This window comes from Pinus tabuliformis, chromosome 6 (assembly GCF_031772625.1).
Source record: "Pinus tabuliformis cultivar Carrire ecotype Pingquan chromosome 6, CPIR1, whole genome shotgun sequence".
In the NCBI taxonomy this organism is placed as follows: domain Eukaryota; kingdom Viridiplantae; phylum Streptophyta; class Pinopsida; order Pinales; family Pinaceae; genus Pinus; species Pinus tabuliformis.
Window position 1 is genome coordinate 1,114,848,161 of NC_142292.1, and position 22,221 is coordinate 1,114,870,381.

At 37.6% G+C, this 22,221-nt stretch overlaps 1 protein-coding gene across 6 annotated transcripts in view; it reads right to left on the reverse strand.

Moving 5' to 3' along the window:
- The window catches only part of LOC149262796 (F-box/LRR protein), a 437,604-nt gene that overhangs the window by 273,586 nt on the left and 141,797 nt on the right, over window positions 1–22,221 (reverse strand). For 5 of the 6 annotated variants that reach the window (XM_089425226.1, XM_089425229.1, XM_089425236.1 and 2 more), the window contains exon 7: window positions 2,588–2,845. In XM_089425226.1, coding sequence (XP_089281352.1) covers window positions 2,588–2,845 — 258 coding nt within the window. The remainder of the gene's footprint in view (window positions 1–2,587; window positions 2,846–22,221) is intronic. The other variant, XM_089425227.1, reaches the window with a different exon arrangement.

Below are 22,221 nucleotides of genomic sequence, written 5' to 3' on the forward strand. Positions count from 1 at the left end.
GACTTGACTAGAGGGTTGCTTGACCAGGTTTGACCATAGCTTGTTGATCAATTTGATCTCATAGTTGACTAGCAGCATTAGATGTATCTCTTGTTGAACTGAAGAATTTCTTTAAGGAAAAGGTTGTTGGGGTTTTCCCCAAGTGGGTTTTCCCAAGGTAAAGCTTTTGTTCTCTTTGTGCATTGTGATCTTTACTGTCCTTATGCATTTATGGTTGAATTTATTAAGTGTAATTGCTTAATGATAAACTGGAATTGTTAAAAGAAGATCTATATCATTACAAGTAATTATTGGTATTTCAAAAATGTGTGCTTGTATCTATTGCACTTGAAAAATCAACACTAACAACTAGTATCATAGACCAACGAGCCACTAATCTTGTCAATCCTTCTCCTAGACATTGAAAATGATGATGGTACTTATGGCTCTTGTAGCAGAGTGGAGCTAATGCTTTGCATGATTTTGGAGTCTTGTTGTTTTGGGATGTAAGGCTAGCACAAGATCATGGGGTTCTTATATTCTTGATGATCCATGAAGGTCTCAATGCTTGCGATGATGCAAGAGTGGAAAACCTAGGGATTGAAGATTCACACCCTAGGACAAACATGTAGACTTGGAAGAGAGCACTAGTATTGTCTAGCCATGTACTTAGGTGATGCAACATGGCTAGTGTTTGCGAATCCTAAGGCAGACAATCATGCTAGTGTGGAAGAGCTTGTATGATACGAGTTTCTTCTCAAAACCAAGGACTTGTGGGTGTTTGTACTTGCTATTTGGAGACCTTTGGCGGTGGGTAGGATTTTCATGGTTTCCCTACTATGTTATTGGATACATGGGGTCTTGATGTTGGTTTTGTGGATCCGTGCTTCAAATATGGATCTGGATCCACCCAAATTCGTGTAGGATCCACAATGTAAACGGATTCTTCAAACCAAAAATGTATCCCATGCTCCTAAAACGAATCTTGTGCTAGCTAACCCTCACGTGCCGAATCCCGAGTAAATAACATTAGAGCATTTGGTTTATTTTTTACTTTTTTAAGGATATTTTCCACCTATTTAAAACCATAAAAAGAAAATACTTTATTTAAATTTTTGGATAGATACTTACTAGTAATCCATAGGTTGTATAGCCGTATAAGTTATTAATTACCTATAGGTTGTATAGCACATGATAATTCTAGTAGGAAAGGTCTGACACATCAAAATTTTAATTTTCAATTTTTAATAACGCTAACAAAAAAGCTTTGAGACAATACATACATAATCATATATAGTGTACAAGGGATAGTTGTGTCATTAATAATTTAACTAGATCACCCCCAACCAACTCTAGATAAAGAGTCCTCTTAGAACAATATCATACATAGACTATAGCATGTTCTCATATATAGAACTTTTAGATTTTGAGGTAAATTTCAAGGACAATGACAGGTTGATAATGATGTAGAGTTGATATATTCAAATGATGAGCATGTCAACCCATTTTTGTACATGTAGTTAGACCCACTCCACATCATCATATCAATAGGGTGATCATTGACGAGACACTAAATTTTGTATTTAAAGTTATCCTTTTTGTATAAAGAATGATGAACCATGATTTAAGTCTTCAGATTTATAAGTTATCTAATGATCTTAGTTCTAAAGTTATGATTCATGAACCGTTTCGACTTTTAACTTTGAATATGTTTTTTAAAATTAAAATAATAATATTGGATTTTTTGTGCATGGTATTTTCCCACCGTATCTGGTCCTAGCTTTTCAAAAATCCGGTTGATCCATATCCATTTCTGTTTCCTGGTAACTTAGTTTCCCTAGCTAGGGTTTTGGAGAGGTTGAAAAATTGTACAAACTTTGTTATAAAGTTGTGCAATATACATTTGCTTCATTCTTCCATGTACTTGTGTGATGCAACCCGACTAGGATTTGCAAACCCAAAGGAAGATGACAATGCTAGTGTGGAAGAGCTTGCGTGACACAAGCTTGTTGATGAATCCAAGGATGACTTGTCAATTTCTGCGCTTACTAATTGGAGATCTTTGGTTGCAGCTAGGGTTTTCATGGTTTCCCTCACTAGGATTTTGGAGAGCTTGAAAATTGTACAAACTTTTTGATAAAGCTGTGTTAAGTACATTTTCTTCATTCTTATCAATATATATGAAGTTCAAAGCAGTCCAATACTTGTGTAATTGCAGATCTGGTTTTCAGCCTTCAATGTCCTCTTCATTGAGTAATTTCCAGCACTTATAGTTCATGTTAATTTGACAATGTTCACAGGAACTAGATCTGGAAAACCTCCAGAGTGAGATGGAATTTGCAATAAAAGTTGTAAACACAATAATTCGAACAGCATTTCTCAAGCCCTTGTCTCTTTTAAAAACATCTATCGCTTTCCCTATCTAGAGTTACGAACATCAAACATAGTAACACTATAAGATTTTTAATATTCAGGGAGAAGGACACAATATTTTTCCTTTATTTATGAGAAGTATTGCACTAATGATCAGGAAATTATCCTTATTTTCATGAAATACAAGAGAAGTAGGAAGATGTATTCATCAACTATAAGTTCCTTCAACGTGAACCTGTGGAGAGAGTACCACGAAACCCATTCTTCCCTTTTGCAAATACAAGTGTAACAGCATCATAACTAGCAGAACCTTGCCGTGGCAACTTGCTGCCCTTCCAATTCCTTGTCGAAGTTGAAGCTTCTATACATGTATTAGATGATTGATATTCATCAATAATTTTTGAATTTTCTTGATTATTATAATAAAGGCAAGCCCCTTCATGTTCTGCTGCCAGCCCACCTACCATGACAGTGTTCCCACATAGGCCTTCGTCTGCAGGGAAGCAAAAATGACATTTGAATTTAGATATATTAATTTCAAACCTTAGAATATATCCATATAATGACAAGCTTAACTTCACAAAGAAATAGACTGTAAAATAGCTACAATTCAAACTACAAGAAAATCTCGAATTCACATCTCTGAAAATCTGAAGAAACTATGATACACCCCTACAAATGGCAACCCCATGCGATTAGAAAAGAATGACTATATTTTCATGACACTTCAACTACTACGAAAATATGTCCCACTAACATGATTCAATGCATGGACAATCTGTATCACCAACCAAGGGATGATGTTTACACAGAAGAAATCATGAAGGCACCATATAATTTTGTAGTTCAAAGGAAACATATAGTATAGAAAAATTTGGTGAATGACAGAACATAGTTTAATTTAAATTATACTCTAGTGGTGGCCACAAATGGTTAATGGGGCTGTTAAAAATTAAAGTAATGAGCGAGCACTGGAGAATGCATCTATGTAAAAACTTCTAAAATTTAGAAGAGTGCAAGGAGAATGCTGAAACAGGTACCAAGGAACAGTTGGCATGGCGATTTTAAAAAAATAAAATATTAAAAATGGTGAGGTTCCATAGGACAATGAAGAGGAAACCAAAACCCATGATGTTGTCAGTCATTAGCTCTTCTAACATTCAAGGGTGAGAAGAAGTATGTAATGATATTCCTTCTGTCTGCTGGGTATGAGACTTTGAAGTTTGATAACTTTCTAATGTGCACTTATTCAAGTCCAACAAAGATGCAAACTGAGGGTAACACAGAAGCACCGCCCACTGTCACCTAGTGGTTGCTTCCCTCTCTTTTGGCTGGTTCTTTTCCACCATAAGCAGGGATTCCCTATTAGGAATCAGGATTGCCAATCTTCTCTTTAAGCCTGTAGCAAATTCCAGATTGGAAGAACAAAGAAACATTTAGGTTTCAAAGGTGATTTTCACCAGACAAGTGCCTTGAGAAAAGTCAAAACTCAGAATCAGCAAAAACTCAATGAAGCAAAAAGGCAAAGAGTTTGAAATGGATCAGGAAAAACTCGGCAAGCACAAAAAATAAAGGTATACACATTTTGAATTAGAAAAGCATTTTTCACTGATATGCAATAAAGCTATGTCCATTCAATGCACAATACTAATAGATCTCCAAACTTTCATGGATCAATAGGTATCTCATATATGATATGAGTTCAAAAAAATCCAAACTGAGAACAAAAACTAAATATTAAATATTAAATTGTAAATAAACTAAGAAGCAGTTTTTCCCATGACTTGGGCTGCCTGACCCCCAAGGTTTTCCATGTCCCTAAGGGGAAAATAAGAACCTCCTCCTATAGAAACCAATTCAGTATAGGATCTAGCCCTTCCAGGTTAATTGTTAAATGACCCATACCTAACATCATGATGAAACAATAAAATGTGAGTTAAATTTTAGACTCTAGAGTTTAAATCAAGCCTTCAAATTTATGTCCTTAAACCTTTGATAAACCGAGCCAAGTCTTCTATTTCTCAATGTCTCACATTGTATTTGCCTATTGTGAAGTAAAATATTGCAATGGATAAATTCAAGGTCATTTAAATGCTTGTGTGTTTATCAGTGTTGCTTCTTGTAATGTATTTTCTCAAATGTGTTTCATTTGCACTATCAAAGTTTTGCCACCAAAAGCCTAGCAAGTGGAAAGGAGTCAAGATTGAAGATGATAGAAAGATAACAAAATTTAATAAAAAACAAAATAGACAAAATTTACTAAATTGATCAAGCCTTCAAGTATGCCTAGCAACATATTCTTCCTTTAGAGCATAGCTATGGCTTAAGCAAACAATTTTGAGGGCATCGTACAATCCTATAGTTGAGCAATGATGCAGCTTTGGCTTTCTTGATCAAGGAAGTAGGCCCTCATTCGACCTCCACATCCTCACTAAATCTGTTGTTATCATAAAAATATGTTGAGTTTAAAATGTGTATGTTGTCGCACAAAGTGACTAGGCACCGCGACAACGCTCAAAGTAAGGGCTGTCACTCTAATCCTTACTCCGTTTAGACTCTCTCCTAGACAAGTCAAGGGGGGTAGTCCCTAAGGTGAATGAATGAGAGGAACATGGGCTCTAGGAGATTTTAAGGATGAACAACTTGATGAATTTAGAATGAGTCTTGGTCAATAGAGACAATCACAAGTTAAAAATGACTACAAACCAGTGCCTTTAATTTGAATTAACCAAAGACTAAATAAATGACAAGTTATCCAGAACAATTTTTCAATATGCGACGAATAGTGACAATCATGAATGATCAATGTAACACCCAAAACTGCAATATGCAACAGATTCTAGATTTAAAATAATTTTCATTAATGACCCAAATCTAGGAAAATTAACTTGCTGCAACAGTGAATATGATTTAAAATGTTTATCACACCTTGACCCTAGAAAAATCATGAAAATTGCACCAAATGAAACCGAGGAAATTTAAATTTGCATCTTAATTGTTCCTTAGACAAATTGAAGAAGTAAAATAAATCAAAAGGGTTAATAAATTAAAATTTAATGGGCCATAGGCCACATTAAAAATTTAAATGTAAAGTGCAAATCCCTTTTTAGTTTATCTTTCGCCAAAATTTAAAAAAAAAATAGATTTTTTTTTTAAATAATTTTAATTTTTTAGATTTTTTTATTTTTAGGATTTTTTTAGATTTTTTTTTAATGTTTTAGAAATTTTTTTTTTTTTTTAATCAAAATTAAAATCATAAATTAAAAAAAAAAAAACAAAAACAAAAAAACAAAAAACAAAACAAAACAAAAAAAATGAAATGAAAACAAATCAAAATAAAAGTCAAAACAAATTCAAAATTTTTTAAAATTTTAATGAATCTAACTAAAGTTTTTTTTACATGAAATCGAAAATTTAAAAAAAAAAAAAAAAACTAAAACTAAACCCTAAATGAAAATACAAAAGAGAACTGAAAATTATCTAACCTAATGTATATGCATACAAATAAAAAACAGAATCAAATGTTTTGCTTTATGCTGCGCAGGTCGACGGAAAACGCTAGACGACGGCAGAAGAATGAAGCAGCGAGGTTTGATGGCAGTGAGCTGACAAAGAATGCAGATATGGAGATGAAGGCCAAGGGAGCAACGTGGTATGAGGGACTGTGAAAACGAGAGGAAGGAGCTTGAACGACAGCGGGCTTGAGGGATGCAGGTGCGATAAGGGGTCGCGGTTTACGCAGAGGGTGTTGCGGACAAGCAGGGAAAGGATAAGGGAGAAGTATGGCTCGACGGACAACGGGTTAAGGAGCAAATCGCAGGGGTTAGGCCCATGTTGCTTGGGAGCGGGAGCAGGGGCGGGGAGCGGGAGCGACCATTTTCTGAAGCTCCCAGTTTGGGAGCGAATCCGAGAGCGATTTTTTAAAAATATATATATATATATTATATTTTTTAATTTTTGATACATATATGTCAACAAAAACATGTAGAATGATGAATTAGACATAAAAAACATAAAAAAACATAGATTGATCATTGAACCATATCACATCAATCATCCAAAAATTATAATCGTCATCAACCATGTCCACAAGTTAGTAAAATACATATTACAACTGCAACATATTGAGTCTCATGAATCATGATTCATCAAATTCAATCTTAAAGTTTCAACTTCAAGCTTTCAAAATTGAAAATTCAATAACATTTATCATCATTGATCACCAAAGTTGTACTTGTAAGCTAAGTTTAACCATTACAAGAAGTAATATCTAAGATATTTCTAAATCCTAACTTCTAACTGTTAACATGATATGAAACGTTATAAATTTATAAAACATGAATAATGAAATGAAATTAAACAACTTTAGTCTTTCACGAAGCATCATATTCATAATTCACACCATTACCAATGAGTTATAATTGCCAAGGCCCAACTTCAAACTTCAAATTTTCATTGTCACCGTGATATATTGTTTACAAAAAATATCATTATGATATGAAAGAGTCAAGAGTCAAGGACTCAAAACTCAATAGTTATGAAAATTAAAGTCTAATAGAAACTAAAAAAGACAAGTAAACTGTAAATCAAAATCTACATGTGGCCCTTGCCACGAGAGTCTCCAGGAGTATAAGCAGGTCGTGGTGGTCTTCTAGGAGTCTCCCGCACAGACCGACGACCAAAATTAGAACCTCCACGTGAGGGTGTAGATGGAGGTGGCGACAACAAAGGAACAAGACTCGGACCTCGAGCACTGCTACTGGATGGTGGAGGTGGAGGTGGAGGTGGCATGGCTGCTGCAGCTACTTCATCTTCATCCCTTACAAGTTCCTCTTCTAGTTCTTCAATATGTACAATGCCATCCTCCAAATTGTCATCCTGGGTGATTGTCCCAAATTTTATGTGGGATCCTCATAAGCCCGATCACAGTAATGACTCAACAACCTCAAGTTGTAGTGCACATAAACCAGGCTTTCTGCTCGGTTTTCATTGAGTTTGTTTCTTTTCACATTATGTATGTAGCTGTAGGTGCTCCAACACCTCTTTGCAGAAGAAGTATTTACAACCTGTGAAAGAACTTTTTTTGCCAATTTTGGCAAAAGTCCATGCCCGCCATATGTTTCCCACCATGTGAGAGTATCAAATCTATCTCTGTCGTCCATTGCATGGAAGTTACCATACAAACCAGTGCCACTGAAGTATCTGCCTATTTCAAGGTGCACAACTGCACATTCCTCCCTGTCAGGTACCAACTTTTCTAATGCTTCCAAATATCCTTTAGTTACCTCTGGATCTAAATGGGGTTTGGTCCTAACCCCACCCCCTGCTGCAGGTTGGCCCAACCAAGATGTAGAGTAGTATTTTGGCGTAAGGATATACGACAAGCAATGTAGTGGAAGATTAAGCCTATTCCACCGTTCACACACACAATCATGAATCAGTTTGTACAAGTTGGGATCTCTATTATGAACAATGTCTTTTATTTCCCCCAACATGGTATCCATTTGCTCATACACCTCGCCAATCATTGGTTTGTCTGTATCTGCAAACCGAATCATGTGATAAATTGGCTTGGTGAAATCCAATACCTGCCTCACAGTTGTCCAAAACTGCCCATCAAGAGCGGCCTCCTCCACCATTTCAAAACCTGCCATGTCAGCTACATTTGTAGCCCTTTCCTTTAATACCTGCCAATGTGGACTTGATACCATGCTAGCTAATGCCTCTCTTACCTTCAAAAGGCGCCTGAAGGTGAGGTAATAGCTACCAAATCTGGTCTTCACAATCTTCAACAACTCCAATCTCGAGTGATTGTGGAAAAGGCCATGGGTATTGCTATGATTTGTAATAAATTTTATCATTTGTTGGCCTTTCTTGGACAAATCACCAATCCATTGGTATTGTTCATTTTTGTTCTTGACAATATCATGCAACAGAAGGTTCAATGTGTGAACCAAACATCTAGACCAAAATATGTTCGGGTATTTATCCTCAATAATTGCTCCCGTTGCCTTACAATTAGGAGCATTATCAGTGATGACTTGGATGACATTGTATGGGCCAATACGCTCAATTGTTTCAAGTAATGCTTCTGCAATGTTGATGGCGATCTTGAACTTGTTTGAGTAATCATGTGCAGCTAGAAAGATGGGACCACTAATAGACACAGCAAGAACACTTATCAATGGCTTGCCTTTTACATTTGTCCATCCATTAGATACAATGGACACCCCATGGTCAATCCAAGAACTTGTCATTCTATTCAAAGAATGTGATATTTTTTCTTTTTCATGATCAAGGCCAACGGTTCTTGCCTTGTCATACCCAGGGCTCTTGTATCCTTTAGGGGCATCATTTATGGCAAAAACCATTTCGTGCCAATAAGGTGAGCGAAGAACATTGAATGGTATCCCACATGCATAGAGAAACCTGTAAACCTTTGAATCCACATCATTCCTACACCCCTCATCAAGGGAATCTGATATGGTTCTACGCCTTAAAGATGATGACCCTGTGCCTCCATATCCACTGCCTTAGGAGGATGCTGAAGGAGTTCTTTGTGATTGTGAGCTTGGTTCAAAGAAACCCCTTGATTTTTTTGATCTGCATTGGGCTTCCTCCTCTTCCCTTATGTATTTGGCTCTATTCGTTGTTGACAACGTTGTACAAGTTTTGATTCCTATTTGTTTGTCTCCATCCCATGGCCTTTTCCCGCAGAGGTGTCTTCTAGCACGGGTGTATGAACCTGTGTAATCAGTGTTGCAATGGGGGCAATGAAATTTAGTGGTTCCACCCCCTCTCCCTGTTTCAGCCCTGTTAACATATTTCCACAATGAAGTTTGGTCTTGTTTAGTTTTTTGAGGGTCATGTTCACCCTCCTCCAGCTCCTCCTCACTAGGGTTTTCACCAATTTGACTTTCTCCAGCTTCTTCATCCCCCTCTTCAGTTTGGCCCCTTCGTTTCCTACTCTCCAGCACCATAATAACCATAAAAGGGACCAGGAAGAGGAAAATGCCAAGAAATATAGCCAGGTCCATGGTGTTTGATGTTTGTAGGGTTTTGATTCTTAAATCTGCAAATTAATTTAATTTATTGAGATTAATTAATTTAATTTATTAATTTAATTTAAATTTATGATTTTTAAACTCAATAAACTAAATTAAATTAACTAAATCACTACCTAACTAACTAAACTAACTAAATTACTAAGTTACTTACCTCTGCAGGCTTGCTCCTCGCTCCTTGGCACTTGCTCCTCGCTCCTCAGCATTTGCTCCTCGCTCCTTTGCTCTTGCTCTTGCTCCAAACTCTTGCTCAATGAAGTCACAATGAAATTTTTTTAGGCCCATTGGGCTTTTAAAACCAAAAAAAAAAAAAAAAAATGATTTTTTTGGCGTCCACGGAAATTTTTTTTGCCGGATCACTCCCAGCGCCTGTCGAAACGCTCCCGGAGCGATTTTTACGCCCGGGAGCGATCGGGGAGCGATCGCTCCCCGATCGCTCCCGGGCGTTAAAAATCACTCCGGGAGCGACGAAGCGATCGCTCCCCGAAACGCTCCCGAACAGGGCAGGGAGCGTAAATTTTTTTTAGGGAGCGCGCTCCCGAAAATCGCTCCCATTCGGGAGCGATTTTGGGAGCGCGCTCCGAAGCCGCTCCGGCCCGGAGCGTGATTCGGGAGCGGGTTCGAGGGGGGGGGTGGGGGGGCGCTCCCCCGCAACTATGGGTTGAGCAGTGTATGGAGGAGGACGGAGCAGCGTTTGAAGATTGCAGGTCGAGGGAAATGTTATGGAAAGTTCGAACAGCGAGTTGTGAAGGTTAGGAAAGGCTGCAGGTTGGAGCTACGAGATGGACGCAGATCTGGAGGAAGGAGCGATTGCAACATAGGAAAATACACGTGGCAAGGGTTTGGAGCTTGGACGTGCAGATTTGAGGAATGAATTCAAGCAGCAAGCAGCAAAGGATTGAACCGAAGAGCAGCAAGGAGAATGGAAAAAATTTCGAAGGGTTTGAAAAAAAACGCAGGCAGACAAAGCTTTCCTTAAAAAAAATTCGAAATTTTTATAGCAAAACAAAAGCCCAACCAGCAGATCGAACAACTCAAACAAATGGTAGCCAAACAACCCCAGAAATTCTTATTAAAATGTTAAAATCTTCTGCTTCAAGTTTATTAATCAAACCCAACAAAAATTTTCCAGATTTAAAAAAAAAAAGTAAAACCCTGGCCTGCAAAATCTTTTGAATATCCTACAAAATGATGTTGATGAACCCCAGAGATCCAGATCTTACCCTCCAGGGCATAGATCTGGACTCTACACATATTTCTTCCTTAGATCTGTAGCTACAAGACAACAAACAACATCCAAAACCCAAGTCAAAAAACCAAAAACAATTTACAGATCTATGTACAAGAATGGTAGATCTATCAAATCTTAGGAGTGCGAGTCCAACTCTGCTCCCATATCTGATAATCTAAGGCTCTCAACAGCGATATCTATCAATTTCCCGCATAAATTAAAAAATAAATAAATTTCAAAAAAATCTTTTTATAATTTAGAGGAGATGCTTAGCTCGAAACCCTTCATGCATCACCAATAAAAATCTTATGATAAACCTGGGATCAAATTAAGCTAGGCTCTTCAGAAAACACGAATCGGGAGTTGGCTGGTCCAACTAAAACTTCCCAGAAAGCCCAATGATCTAAAAATCAAGACTTTCCTACAAAACTCAATTCAACCATCAACATAGAACGAGAAAACAATAATAAAACTCAAACAAATAGAGATACTTGCTATTACATTCAGAATTTAGATTATTATTCAAACCCAAGTGATTGAGCAAGAAACATGTACTCAAATCACTCTTCAAAAGTTATTATTAATGGCTAAAAAAAATTTACGCATGAAAAACGACACATCTTACAGTGTTTCCACGAAGAGTAACACCGACGAAGATTCACCCCAAAGTCTTTCTTTATTAAAAAAATATTACACGAGAGCTTTTCGTTTAGCACACGACTCAAAGGTCGAATCAATGGACTGACAAATGACTTCCTATTTAGAGATAAATCCTCTAACGGCTAGTTCGAGTGATCCTCGTCAAAGCAATCTCGACCATTGATGAGGATCAAAAAAAATTTTAATCTCATCCGTCGAAATTTTAAATTCTTGAGGAAATTCGAATTTTTCAATTAAATGCATTTTAATTAACTCAAAAAAAAATTGAATTAATTTCCTCGAAATTTTCACTTTGACTTAACCCCAGGGACCAAAGGCTCAAAATTTAGCAAAATAATCAATTTACCTTAAGTCCCCAGACCATTTAAATTTTGATTTTATGGGACCAACGAATTTTGCCTTCAAAGAATTTAAATTTACCTAGGACCTAGAATTAATTAAATTTTTGGCTTAAGATTTTAATTAATTTTTTGCTAGAAAATTTAACTAATTAACCTATGAGGGGATAAATTATTTTTCCAGCCCTCAAGATACTTTACATCATGATTTTCATATTTTTTTTATCATGAGGGGGAAAACGCATTTGTGATAGACCCTCACAGACTACCCATTTTTGCGACACAAATATAATCCAACAGACCAAGCAATTTGTAATAAAATAACCTAATCAAATAGTTAGGATTATTCCCAAATCACTTTTACATAGACTCGATCTAGAACACTAAGACTCGCCTAAGAACCCAGTGACAAAATTCATTCCGGCTTTGGGGTAAGGCTGAAGGAAAACTCTTCCGACCATCCAAGAATGGATTAGTGAGACAAAAAACCTCCCGGAATGTAGATCGTCACCAGAAAAGTAGATTTACCTAGGAAATTACATACATGACACAGATCTACTAAGATTATTTACATCATATATATGCAGAATGGGTTTACATTATAACATAATCCTCAGGTTGATGATGATAGCTGGACGGCATGAACACATCGATTAGGCGCTATCCCTTTTGCAAAAAAAAGGGCCTACTGCTATGGGTCATTGACACGTAGTGGTCAACATCTGGCTCTACTTGAGGACACGTTTCTGCAACGAAGGAATGTGAGAATCCAAATCTGCATCCACGCAACACAAAATATAACATAAGTAGCGTCCATCCAAAAATCATCATATAACGTTAAACACAGGAAAGATACAAGCTCTTCATTTATTAACTATCCTATTAATATGAAAAACACAAATCTAACTATAAAATGAAATACTGAAATAACAAGGTTAAGGTTAGAAATACAATACAAAGATGCCCCATGGCATCAGATGTGTTCAATATAGTGCATACTGAGCATTTGCCTGCTTTCAGGCAAATTTGTCGGTTGTTTCTCAGATGTGCCATGTCTAATCCTGCACATGGTAGGACTTTTTCCTATCTGAAAATCAAGTTGTTCGCGGTCATTTGATGCATCAAATCGCTTTCTCACTCTTGCGCTTTTTCTTTGTGGCAAGCTGTATCACAGATGATGTGGAACATTCTGTTTCAAAACTCTCAGATGAAGTATGTAAGATATGCACGACACGTCTTTCTTCATTTTGCATCTGTTATGTCAAAAATGATGGATCAGTCTCACAGCTGTCATGAGTTATAACTTGATCTTCTATCACCGGTGGATCAGACATGTAACTATCAACCCGATTCTTATTAATTTCCATTTTATTCGGGTCACCTTCAATTAGCCACTTTTCAATGGAACAAATGACCTCCTCATAATAAGATGGAGCTTGCTGCAACAGACAAGGAGGCTTATGATATGTTGACGTTTCCTTGTTTCTTTCATCCTCGGACCGATATTGAAATTTCGATACCTGTATCGTTATGGCATCCATCTGGTTAGAGTGTTCAACCTTTGTAGCACTGATTTCCTTGGCATGGTTTTCCTCCATTGTCAATAACTTATTCTGAAGACATATCTGACCAGCGTCCATATCTTTTATTAATTTTTCATTATCTGCTTTTATGGTAATCAAACAATTTTGCATAGAAATCATTTCTCTGTCATGATTAGCTTTCATGGTTTCCATTTCCTTAGCATCCTGACTCTGCAAGTTGGTCCTCATAGCCTTCATATTCTGAGCACACTTTTCTACTATGGTGGCTATGTGGTCGGAGTGTTTAATTTTCATGATTTCCATCTCCTTCTCACATTTTTCCAGGTGGGTGTACAAAGTTCTCATACCCTTGACGTAATTAGTTATAATTTTTTCTTGATTAAGCTCCATATTTTTTACTAGTTGTGTTTGAATGAACTACATGTCATCAACCAACTACTTTAGTTCTTCTATAAGATGCTTATCATTCTCCCTTTCATTGTCGACACTGATTTGATAACTTGTTCCTGCTTATCCACTATCATGGATTCATCTTGCAACGATACAAGTGGATGGCACATTCTGATATGGAGAATTGTCTTGAAATCTTTCATTGACAGTTGGATCCTTTACAAGATTATTTTCATCATGTTGCATAGTACTAGAGGCACAAGGCAAGCCACCTTGATCTTCATATCTTTCTGTAAAAGCATTAATGATGTCTTGTAAAGAAGCGAAAGAATCTTCAGGACAATTATGAAACCAATTCAAAGCATCACCCTCTAAAGAAAAGCAAATAGACACATCTTGACATCTTCATGTTTATATTGGGAACAACTACAATATCTAATTATTGCATGAGTAGCCCTGCATAGATGCTTTCTAGCAGCAGTTGAATCACCACCTGAGAACAAAGGCAATTTATGAATGGCATCTTCCAGCATATCATGGAGAAAATTAGTAAAATGACACGGGATAAACAAGTCATCCATGATGACTTGCTTAAAGGGATAAGGAGGGACCAAATGAATGCTAGAGAGAGACCCATGTTCAAGAAAATCAAGAGATGCACAAGAAGCGAGCTTCTAGTAGAAATTCTTGTAAGAAATGAAAGAAGTGGAGTCACCACTTGAACATGAATCTAGCTCTAGGATCCAAAACGCAAAGACCACTGGATATAAGGGAGGGCTTCTTGTTTGAGAAATAATGGATGAATAACTGGAGTCGCCACCCAAACAAGAAACGAACTGAAATGTCCAAGTGTTAAAAGTGCAGATGAAACGATTAATGAGATTACGAAAGATAAGGCGATGAAAAGATCAAATGACGCCAGGAAATGTTGTGCTGATGGGATAACAAATGAAAATAGATAGGTGATTAGAAAAATGTCGTGAGGACCAAGTACAAAAAAACTTTGTCCCCGGCAACGGTATGAAAAAATGTTGTCGTTGTCAGCTCAAATGAAAAGATGAGAAATGAGAAGAATGATGAGAAAATGTCGTTGAAACGCCGAGAATTAAATATCCCAGGCAACGACGCCAAAAAATGTTGTGCCGCTTGACGGGTTAATGAATGGCGGAAAAGATGGATGATTAAAACGATGAGATGATTAGAACGATGTCGAGGAAACCAAGGACAGAAAAACTCTATCCCCGGCAACGGCGCCAAAAAATGTTGCCATTGCGGACTAAAATGAATGATAGAAAGATGAAAGATGAATGTCATAGAGCCAAGGCCCAATAAATCGGTCCCCGACAACGGCGCCAAAAAATGTTGTCGCACGAAGTGTCTAAGCACCGTGACAACACTTAGAGTAAGGGCTGTCACTCTAATCCTTACTCCGTTTAGACTCTCTCCTAGACAATTCAAGGGGGGTAGTCTTTAAGGTGAATGAATGAGAAAAGCCTGTGGAACACGGACTCTAGGAGATTTTAAGGATGAACAACTTGATGAATTTAGAATGAGTCTCTGTCAATAGAGCGAAAAAACAATAATAAAACTCAAACAAATAGAGATACCTACTATTACGTTCAGAATTTCGATTATTATTCAAACCCCAGCGACTGAGCAAGATACCTGTACTCAAATCACTCTTCAAAAGCTATTATCAATGGCTAAAAAATATTTACGCATGAAAAACGACACATCTTACAATGTTTCCACAAAGAGTAACTCCGACGAAGATTAACCCCAAAGTCTTTCTTTATTAAAAAAAGATTACACGAGAGCATTTTGCTTAGCACACGACTCAAAGGTCGAATCAATGGACTGACAAATGACTTCCTATTTAAATATAAATCCTGCAACGACTAGTTCGAGTGATCCTCATGAAAGCAATCTCGACTGTTCATGAGGATCAAAATTTATTTTAATCTCATCTGTCGAAATTTTAAATTCTTGAGGAAATTCGAATTTTTCAATTAATTTCCTCAAAATTTTGACTTTGACTTAACCCCAGGGACCAAAGGCTCAAAATTTAGCAAAATAATCAATTTACCTTAGTTCCAGGACCTTTTAAATTTTGATTTTTAAGGACCAACGAATTTTGCCTTCGGAGAATTTAAATTTACCTAGGACCTAGAATTAATTAAATTTATGGCTTGGGATTTTATTAATTTTTTGCCAAAAAATTTAATTAATTAAACTATGAGGGGATAAATTATTTTTCCAACCCTCAAGACACTTTACATCATGATTTTCATATTTTTTTTATCAAAAGGGGGAAAACTCATTTGTGATAGACCCTCACAGACCACCCATTTCTGCGACACAAAGATAATCCAACAAACCAAGCAATTTGTAATAAAATAACCTAACCAAATAGTTAGGATATTCCAAAATCACTTTTACATAGACTCGATCTAGAACACCAGGACTCGCCCAAAATCCCAGTGACAAAATTCATTCCGACTTTGGGGTAAAGCTGAAGAAAAACTCTTCTGACCATCCAAGAATGGATCGGTGAGACAAAAAACCTCCCAGAATATAGATCGTCACCAGAAAAGTAGGTTTACCTAGACAACTACATACATGACACAAATCTGCTAAGATTATTTACATCATATACATGTAGAATGGGTTTACATTATAACATGATCCTCAATTGATGATGATAGCTGGACAACACGAACACATTGATCAGGCGCTAATCCTTTTGCAAAAAAATGGGTGTACTGCTATGAGTCGTTGACACGTAGTGGTCAATAGTGTCTAACTAGCATCTAAGGGAAAATGCAACTGCCTATCCCAATGCTCATCAATAACATCCCAAAGAAGCATACACTTGGCCTCGTCATCCTGATATCCTCTTTTGATACCCTCCTTGGTGAGATACATCACCTCATAAATATAACTCATAACAGATTTCTCACCATCAACGATCCTGAAAATTTAAAGTCAATTTTCTGACTATTTAACTTCAATATAAATGAAATTCAAAAATGAAATGAATTTTCACTGTCTAAGTACCAACACAATTTGAATGGTGACTCTAACACAATAATAATCTCTTCAACATCTTTCTAGAAACCAACATGTTATGTATAATAAAAATATCTTTATTTTATCAATTGTTGCTTCATCTAGTATTAAGTGGAAGAACCTACCAGAAGAAGAAGCCTCTTCGGAGAAAGAAGGTTTTCATCAACAACACCCTTCATTATCAATGCTTTGAGGACAGAGCAGTTTTTCTCGAGAGGAAGGCAATGTTATATATAAAAGTACATATGTATTAATGTTTAATTTAGGAAGAGAGGGCACGATCAAAAGATCATGCCCCCTCATGTAAAGGCACTCAAGGCTATATTTATGCTAGGGACCCCCCATTATAAAAATCATCATTCTTATTCAATCTATTATATAATATAAATATCTTTATTTTATAAATTGTTGCTTCACAACATTAAACACAACAACAATGATTTCAGTCATTTCGAGGGCTTCGTAATGTCCTCTTCTAATTAATTACGCAAGGGAGGACGAAGTAGCCTACCCAACCCCGTAAGCTATAGTCAATTATAAAGGGGGGCACCCATTATTCAATGTTTTTGGAGCAACATTGCGTAAATTGGGGTAATTGGAGGAAAACTTGTGAAGGAAGCAAGAATTGGCGATAAGTGGAGGGAATCTTGTTAGCCCCTGAAATTAAATTAGGAGAAGAGCCCCAAAGGGAGCCTATAAATAAGAGAGAGGAGAACCATTATTCTCATCATGGTTGTTTGGATATTTTTGTTCGTGAGTTGAGGCTCTGAGGGTTTTAAGACCCCTTTTTCCATTGACTGGTTTCAGTATCCAATCCCCTCTCTTTCTCTAATCTGTTTGGCATAATCGTTTGAGGCATTTTCCATCTGGTTTTTGGCAAGCAAGGATATTTTTGTGGATTAATTGGCTTGAGGAGACATTCTGTGACAGCTTCATCCATTTTGAGGATTTTATGGCTAAGATCTAGAGCAGCAAGGCAATCTGAGGCTAAATCATCAAACAATGTTTTAAAACTCGGAATCGGCCAAGGGTCAACTCTGACTCGGAATCGACTCGGACGAGTTGATTCCAATGACTAGGTCATTGTAAAAAGAATATTTAATATTTAACGAAAAAACATATTTTTAAGATTTTCATTCATGTTTCCAAACTCAAGCATTAGAGTAATAGAGAGAAGACAACATATGATCAAAGTATGTTCACAAATATATCTATTATATCAAAATGGCACCCAGTGCACTATCCAATACATGTAATATATGGAGATCAGAACAAAAACACATAACCAAGGAGGCTCTAAATGGCCTCTACAACAAGACAATATAACTACAGGACTACAAGTCACTAATACAAAATACTATCCCATTAATCAACATGATCAATCATCACTGATCACTACTGCTAGAAATGGGAACATCATCTGGCTCGAACTCTAAATCGAAGTCAGACAAGGAAACCCATGGCCTCTCCTCCTCTTCATCAAGATCTCCAACTACAACTATAGAAATAGTAGCACTAGCACTAGTTGCGCATTGAGATAGATGAGCTATGAGCATGCGTCGCAGCAAAGTACAGGATGTGCCTGTAGCTGGAGGACTTGGGGCTAGTACTAGTGGATCTGCATCTAACTCATCAGTCCCTAATGCATCCAAGTCCATATCAACATCAAGATCAATACCATCGTCAGGGTCAAACTCTGTTGGTTAAGTCTCCACTACCCAACCTGAGGTTGGATCAATATCTTCAAACAAAATGGGATCTGTATCAAGTCTTTTGTTCAACAATTGGTTGTGTTTTAGCCAAAGGTTATATTGGACGAAGCCTATATCATTTAATTGTTTTTGTTCTAAACAGATTCTCTTCTTCGTGTGAATCCTCTCAAAGACATACCAATTGTGCTCACACCCAGAAGCATTGCAAGTTTGACTCAAAATTCAGATTGCAAACTTTTGCAATTGAGGACATTGGCTACCAAATGCCTCCCACCAGTGTCCTGCAAAAAACATAGAAGTGTAATGAGTTAGTTCAACAAATTATATCCAACACTCAAATTATAAACAATTTACCGAAATAAGAAATTAAAAATTGAAATTGTCTACCTAGCTCAGTCGCTTCCCTTGCAATCCTTGCTAGGTTTTTGTCGAAGGCTCTCCTGAAACAATTGATTTGTCGATGTATCTCCAACTACTCACTCTCATCAAAGACCATGCGCTCAAGGCACTCATACAATCCATCTTTCACTTCCCTAGTTGAACTTTATAATGATACCTTGGATTCAAGAAATACCCAATTGCATGTATAGCGCGATGGAGTTGATTGTTCCATCTTTGATAAACGATCTCCCAAATAGGCCCATACTTGACCACTCTATCCTTGTATGTTGCCCTTATTTGCTCCTTTTCCTAATCCAGAGCTTCATAAATGAAACCCATAGCCAATCTTTCCCCATCCACCAACCGCAACACCTTAACTATTTGCTCAACAATTTTCAAAATCTTTGCTGCCTTTTTCCAACATGTGTCATCATTAACTTTCTTTCTTATGTCTTTACCATCCTGTTTGTGGGTCTATTACCGCTCAATCTAGCAGGGGTCCTAGGAAGGGTTCCAAAGGGGCAACTACTAGATCAAATGGCAACAATCGGACAAGGACCCACTGTCACCTCAGTCAATATCCCCTGCTCTTTACAGACTTTCACCGAATGGGAGGAGTCCCAATATTAAGGAAAACACTAGAATGATGAAGTCAATAACAAAATACAATGTGATTTCCAAAGCCCATTCAGAGGAGAGTATCAGATAATACGTTGCTTGTTTTAGAAGCAAAAGAAGGGCTCTCTAGGAAAGGCTTATGAAGGATGCCTAGACCTAGGTAAAAATGATATTCAATGAAGAAGGTATGCCCAGATCAAAGCCTCCTAAAGGAATAAGTGGACCTATATTAGGGTTTTTGAGATAACAAGCATGCAAGTGTTTGGGACCACAAGAGAGGTTGTAATATCCCCAATTTTGTGAGCATGGGAATTTTACCCAATTTTGGTAATATTAATTAAAAGGGGCAACTAGTATTTTGGAGAATGGTGGCAAGTATTATTTTATTGCAGATTGGTGGAAAATCATTATTTTATTTAAATTGTGGAAAAAGTAACTAAGTGGAAAATGGCCCCACCAATAAAACAATATTAAAAGGAGTCTAGAAGGATTGAGAGAAAATATAAGAGGGGCTCATTTTGTGCATCATCTTTTGACTATTACACTTAACACTTCATCTTCTCTTGGAGTTGTTTAGCGCAAGGGTAGAGTCTTGTTTAGCACAAGAATTTCAGGAGGGATTCTGCGCCATCTTCGAAGGACTTAGAGTGCCTTCCACGTTGGGGATTCAAAGAGTCCATTGTTGGGCTTTTAGAGCTTCATTGAAAGCAATATTTCTAGCTTTGTGTACTTTTTGGGGCATAGAGGCAATTCGAGTTATTCATTGTAGTCTAGCGTATAGCGAGTTGGAGTCTAGGTTATTTGTAGGAGGATTTTCCTAGTTGGAGTTGGGAATTTTGTGGCAATTTTGCGGGGATAGAGGGCAACAAATCTGTGGGACGGAATTCTCTTCATTTGGAAGTACATAGGGGTTTCCGACTTAGCCTACGCAAGGGAATAAGGGAGAAGAATTGTGGAGAGATAAGGAGCAAATATTGGAGGTAAACCTCAAGGGAGAATTTAGCTAGTGGTAGATTTGGGCATAATTTCGTAATATCAAATTGTGGGGCGTTTTCTGGCCAGATTTGGCGATTTACACTTGTTTTGTTCACCAGGTGTGATATTCCTGCTTAATGTTTCACTAAGGGAATATCGAAATTTTGATCAATTTTGGCACTCACATGATCTCACTTAGGAAAAAGCGGGCCTAGGGGACCCATATGTGATTTTTGGTCTAAAGAGGCACTCCAACTATAGGCTCAGCAAAAAATTGGAGATTTGGTGGAACATGGGGGCCACCATGAAGCCATTTTCAGCCTACAAGAAGAATACACTTTCATTGGCTCAAAGAAGGTGAGTGGAAGTCGATGTGGGCCCACATGGGCAACCTTGGAGGCAACTCGTTAAAAGAGGGAGGAGCTCTCAATTTTGGTTATCATTCATCATTTTCAATTTTTTCTTTGACAAGAGCACGCATGAGAAAGGAGCCAAGTCTGCATGTGTTCAGCACACCGAGTGTTTCTAAGCGGAAATCACAGTGCTTGCTTCAATGGACTTCGAGTGCCATCGCAAGGAGGGAGTTCTTCTTCAGCATAATCCACACCAACAATAGGAGTTCGATTTGCAGCAACAAAGAGAGCCACAGCAACGCAGGGACTGAGCAATCATTGATAGAGACATTCCGGGAGTGTGGGGAGATAAGGGAATTTGAGGTGGAGAATTGGTGGGAAGGCTTGGGAAGCCTTCTAACAGGGTTTGCAGGTATTTCGGAGGCATTTCAGCAGCAGATCATTCAGGAGGCCGAATTTGCCAGTTGGACAGCGAGTCAAGCTCAACAGGGTCGAAATTTTGGGGTCAAGCTTTGGCCAAACCCTTCGTGGGTTATTCTGGGTTTCTTGAGTAGAGGCCAGTATTAAATTCCTGGAATTTTCTGAGTAGTAGAGAGGGCTCTAGCAGCTCTTCATTTCAGGCAGCAACACCATTTTCTGGGTTTTAGAGAGCAGCGATTGAGCCAAATTGACAGGCCTTGAAGGAGGGTGATTCAGGGATCATTGAGGGCTTTGCTAGCTTGCTAAAAGAAAGCCCAGGTGCACACATCCCAGCACCTTGATTGTACACCTTTCCATTTAATAAAATGAGTAGACAGCGTTGTTGTGGAAGCATTTTCGTGGTCTGATAGTCTGTTTATTTGATTATTTACTGTTAATTTTCCCTTAGGGATATTACAGTGGTATCAAAGTTATAGACTTGGCACAGCCTATGGGAGCAATGCAGTCTATGACACCGGAGGATAGGTAGAACGTGACATACCGAAGACAGAGGTACAGCAACAAAGAACGACAGCTAGAGATCACCTGTGATCTCGTGGCGACAAAACCAGAGGTAGAGGAACCCAACATGGGGGATAACGAGGGAGACAAAAAGGATGAGGAGAAGGAGTTTGCCCAACTCCTACTGAAAGCAGTGCAAGATTTGTGTTATTTTTAGGTATGTTCTATGCTTAGAGCAATTAATTTCAATTTTCACAGTTAGCTCAATATCTTTTCCATATTAGCAATCACATCAGCATTAAAGTAAATTGCAGCTAGAACATAAAGATAGATCGCAGAAGCCAAGCTAAGACAAGAGGGCACAAGATGTGGCGCTAGCCAAGGACAAACCCCAATGTGGGGAAACCCTTGATCAATTCTTCTTATATGTTCTTCAATAGTTCAGCAGAGAGAGAGAGAGATAGTACATTTACAACAGAAGTCAACACTTTGACTTATCTAAATAAGAGCATAGATCATCTCTAAGAAGATGATACATGGGATGGTTGAACTCAGTTGAAGACATGTTGCTTCAACTGATTCTCCAAGGTGACTCCTTCACCCATCATTGTGT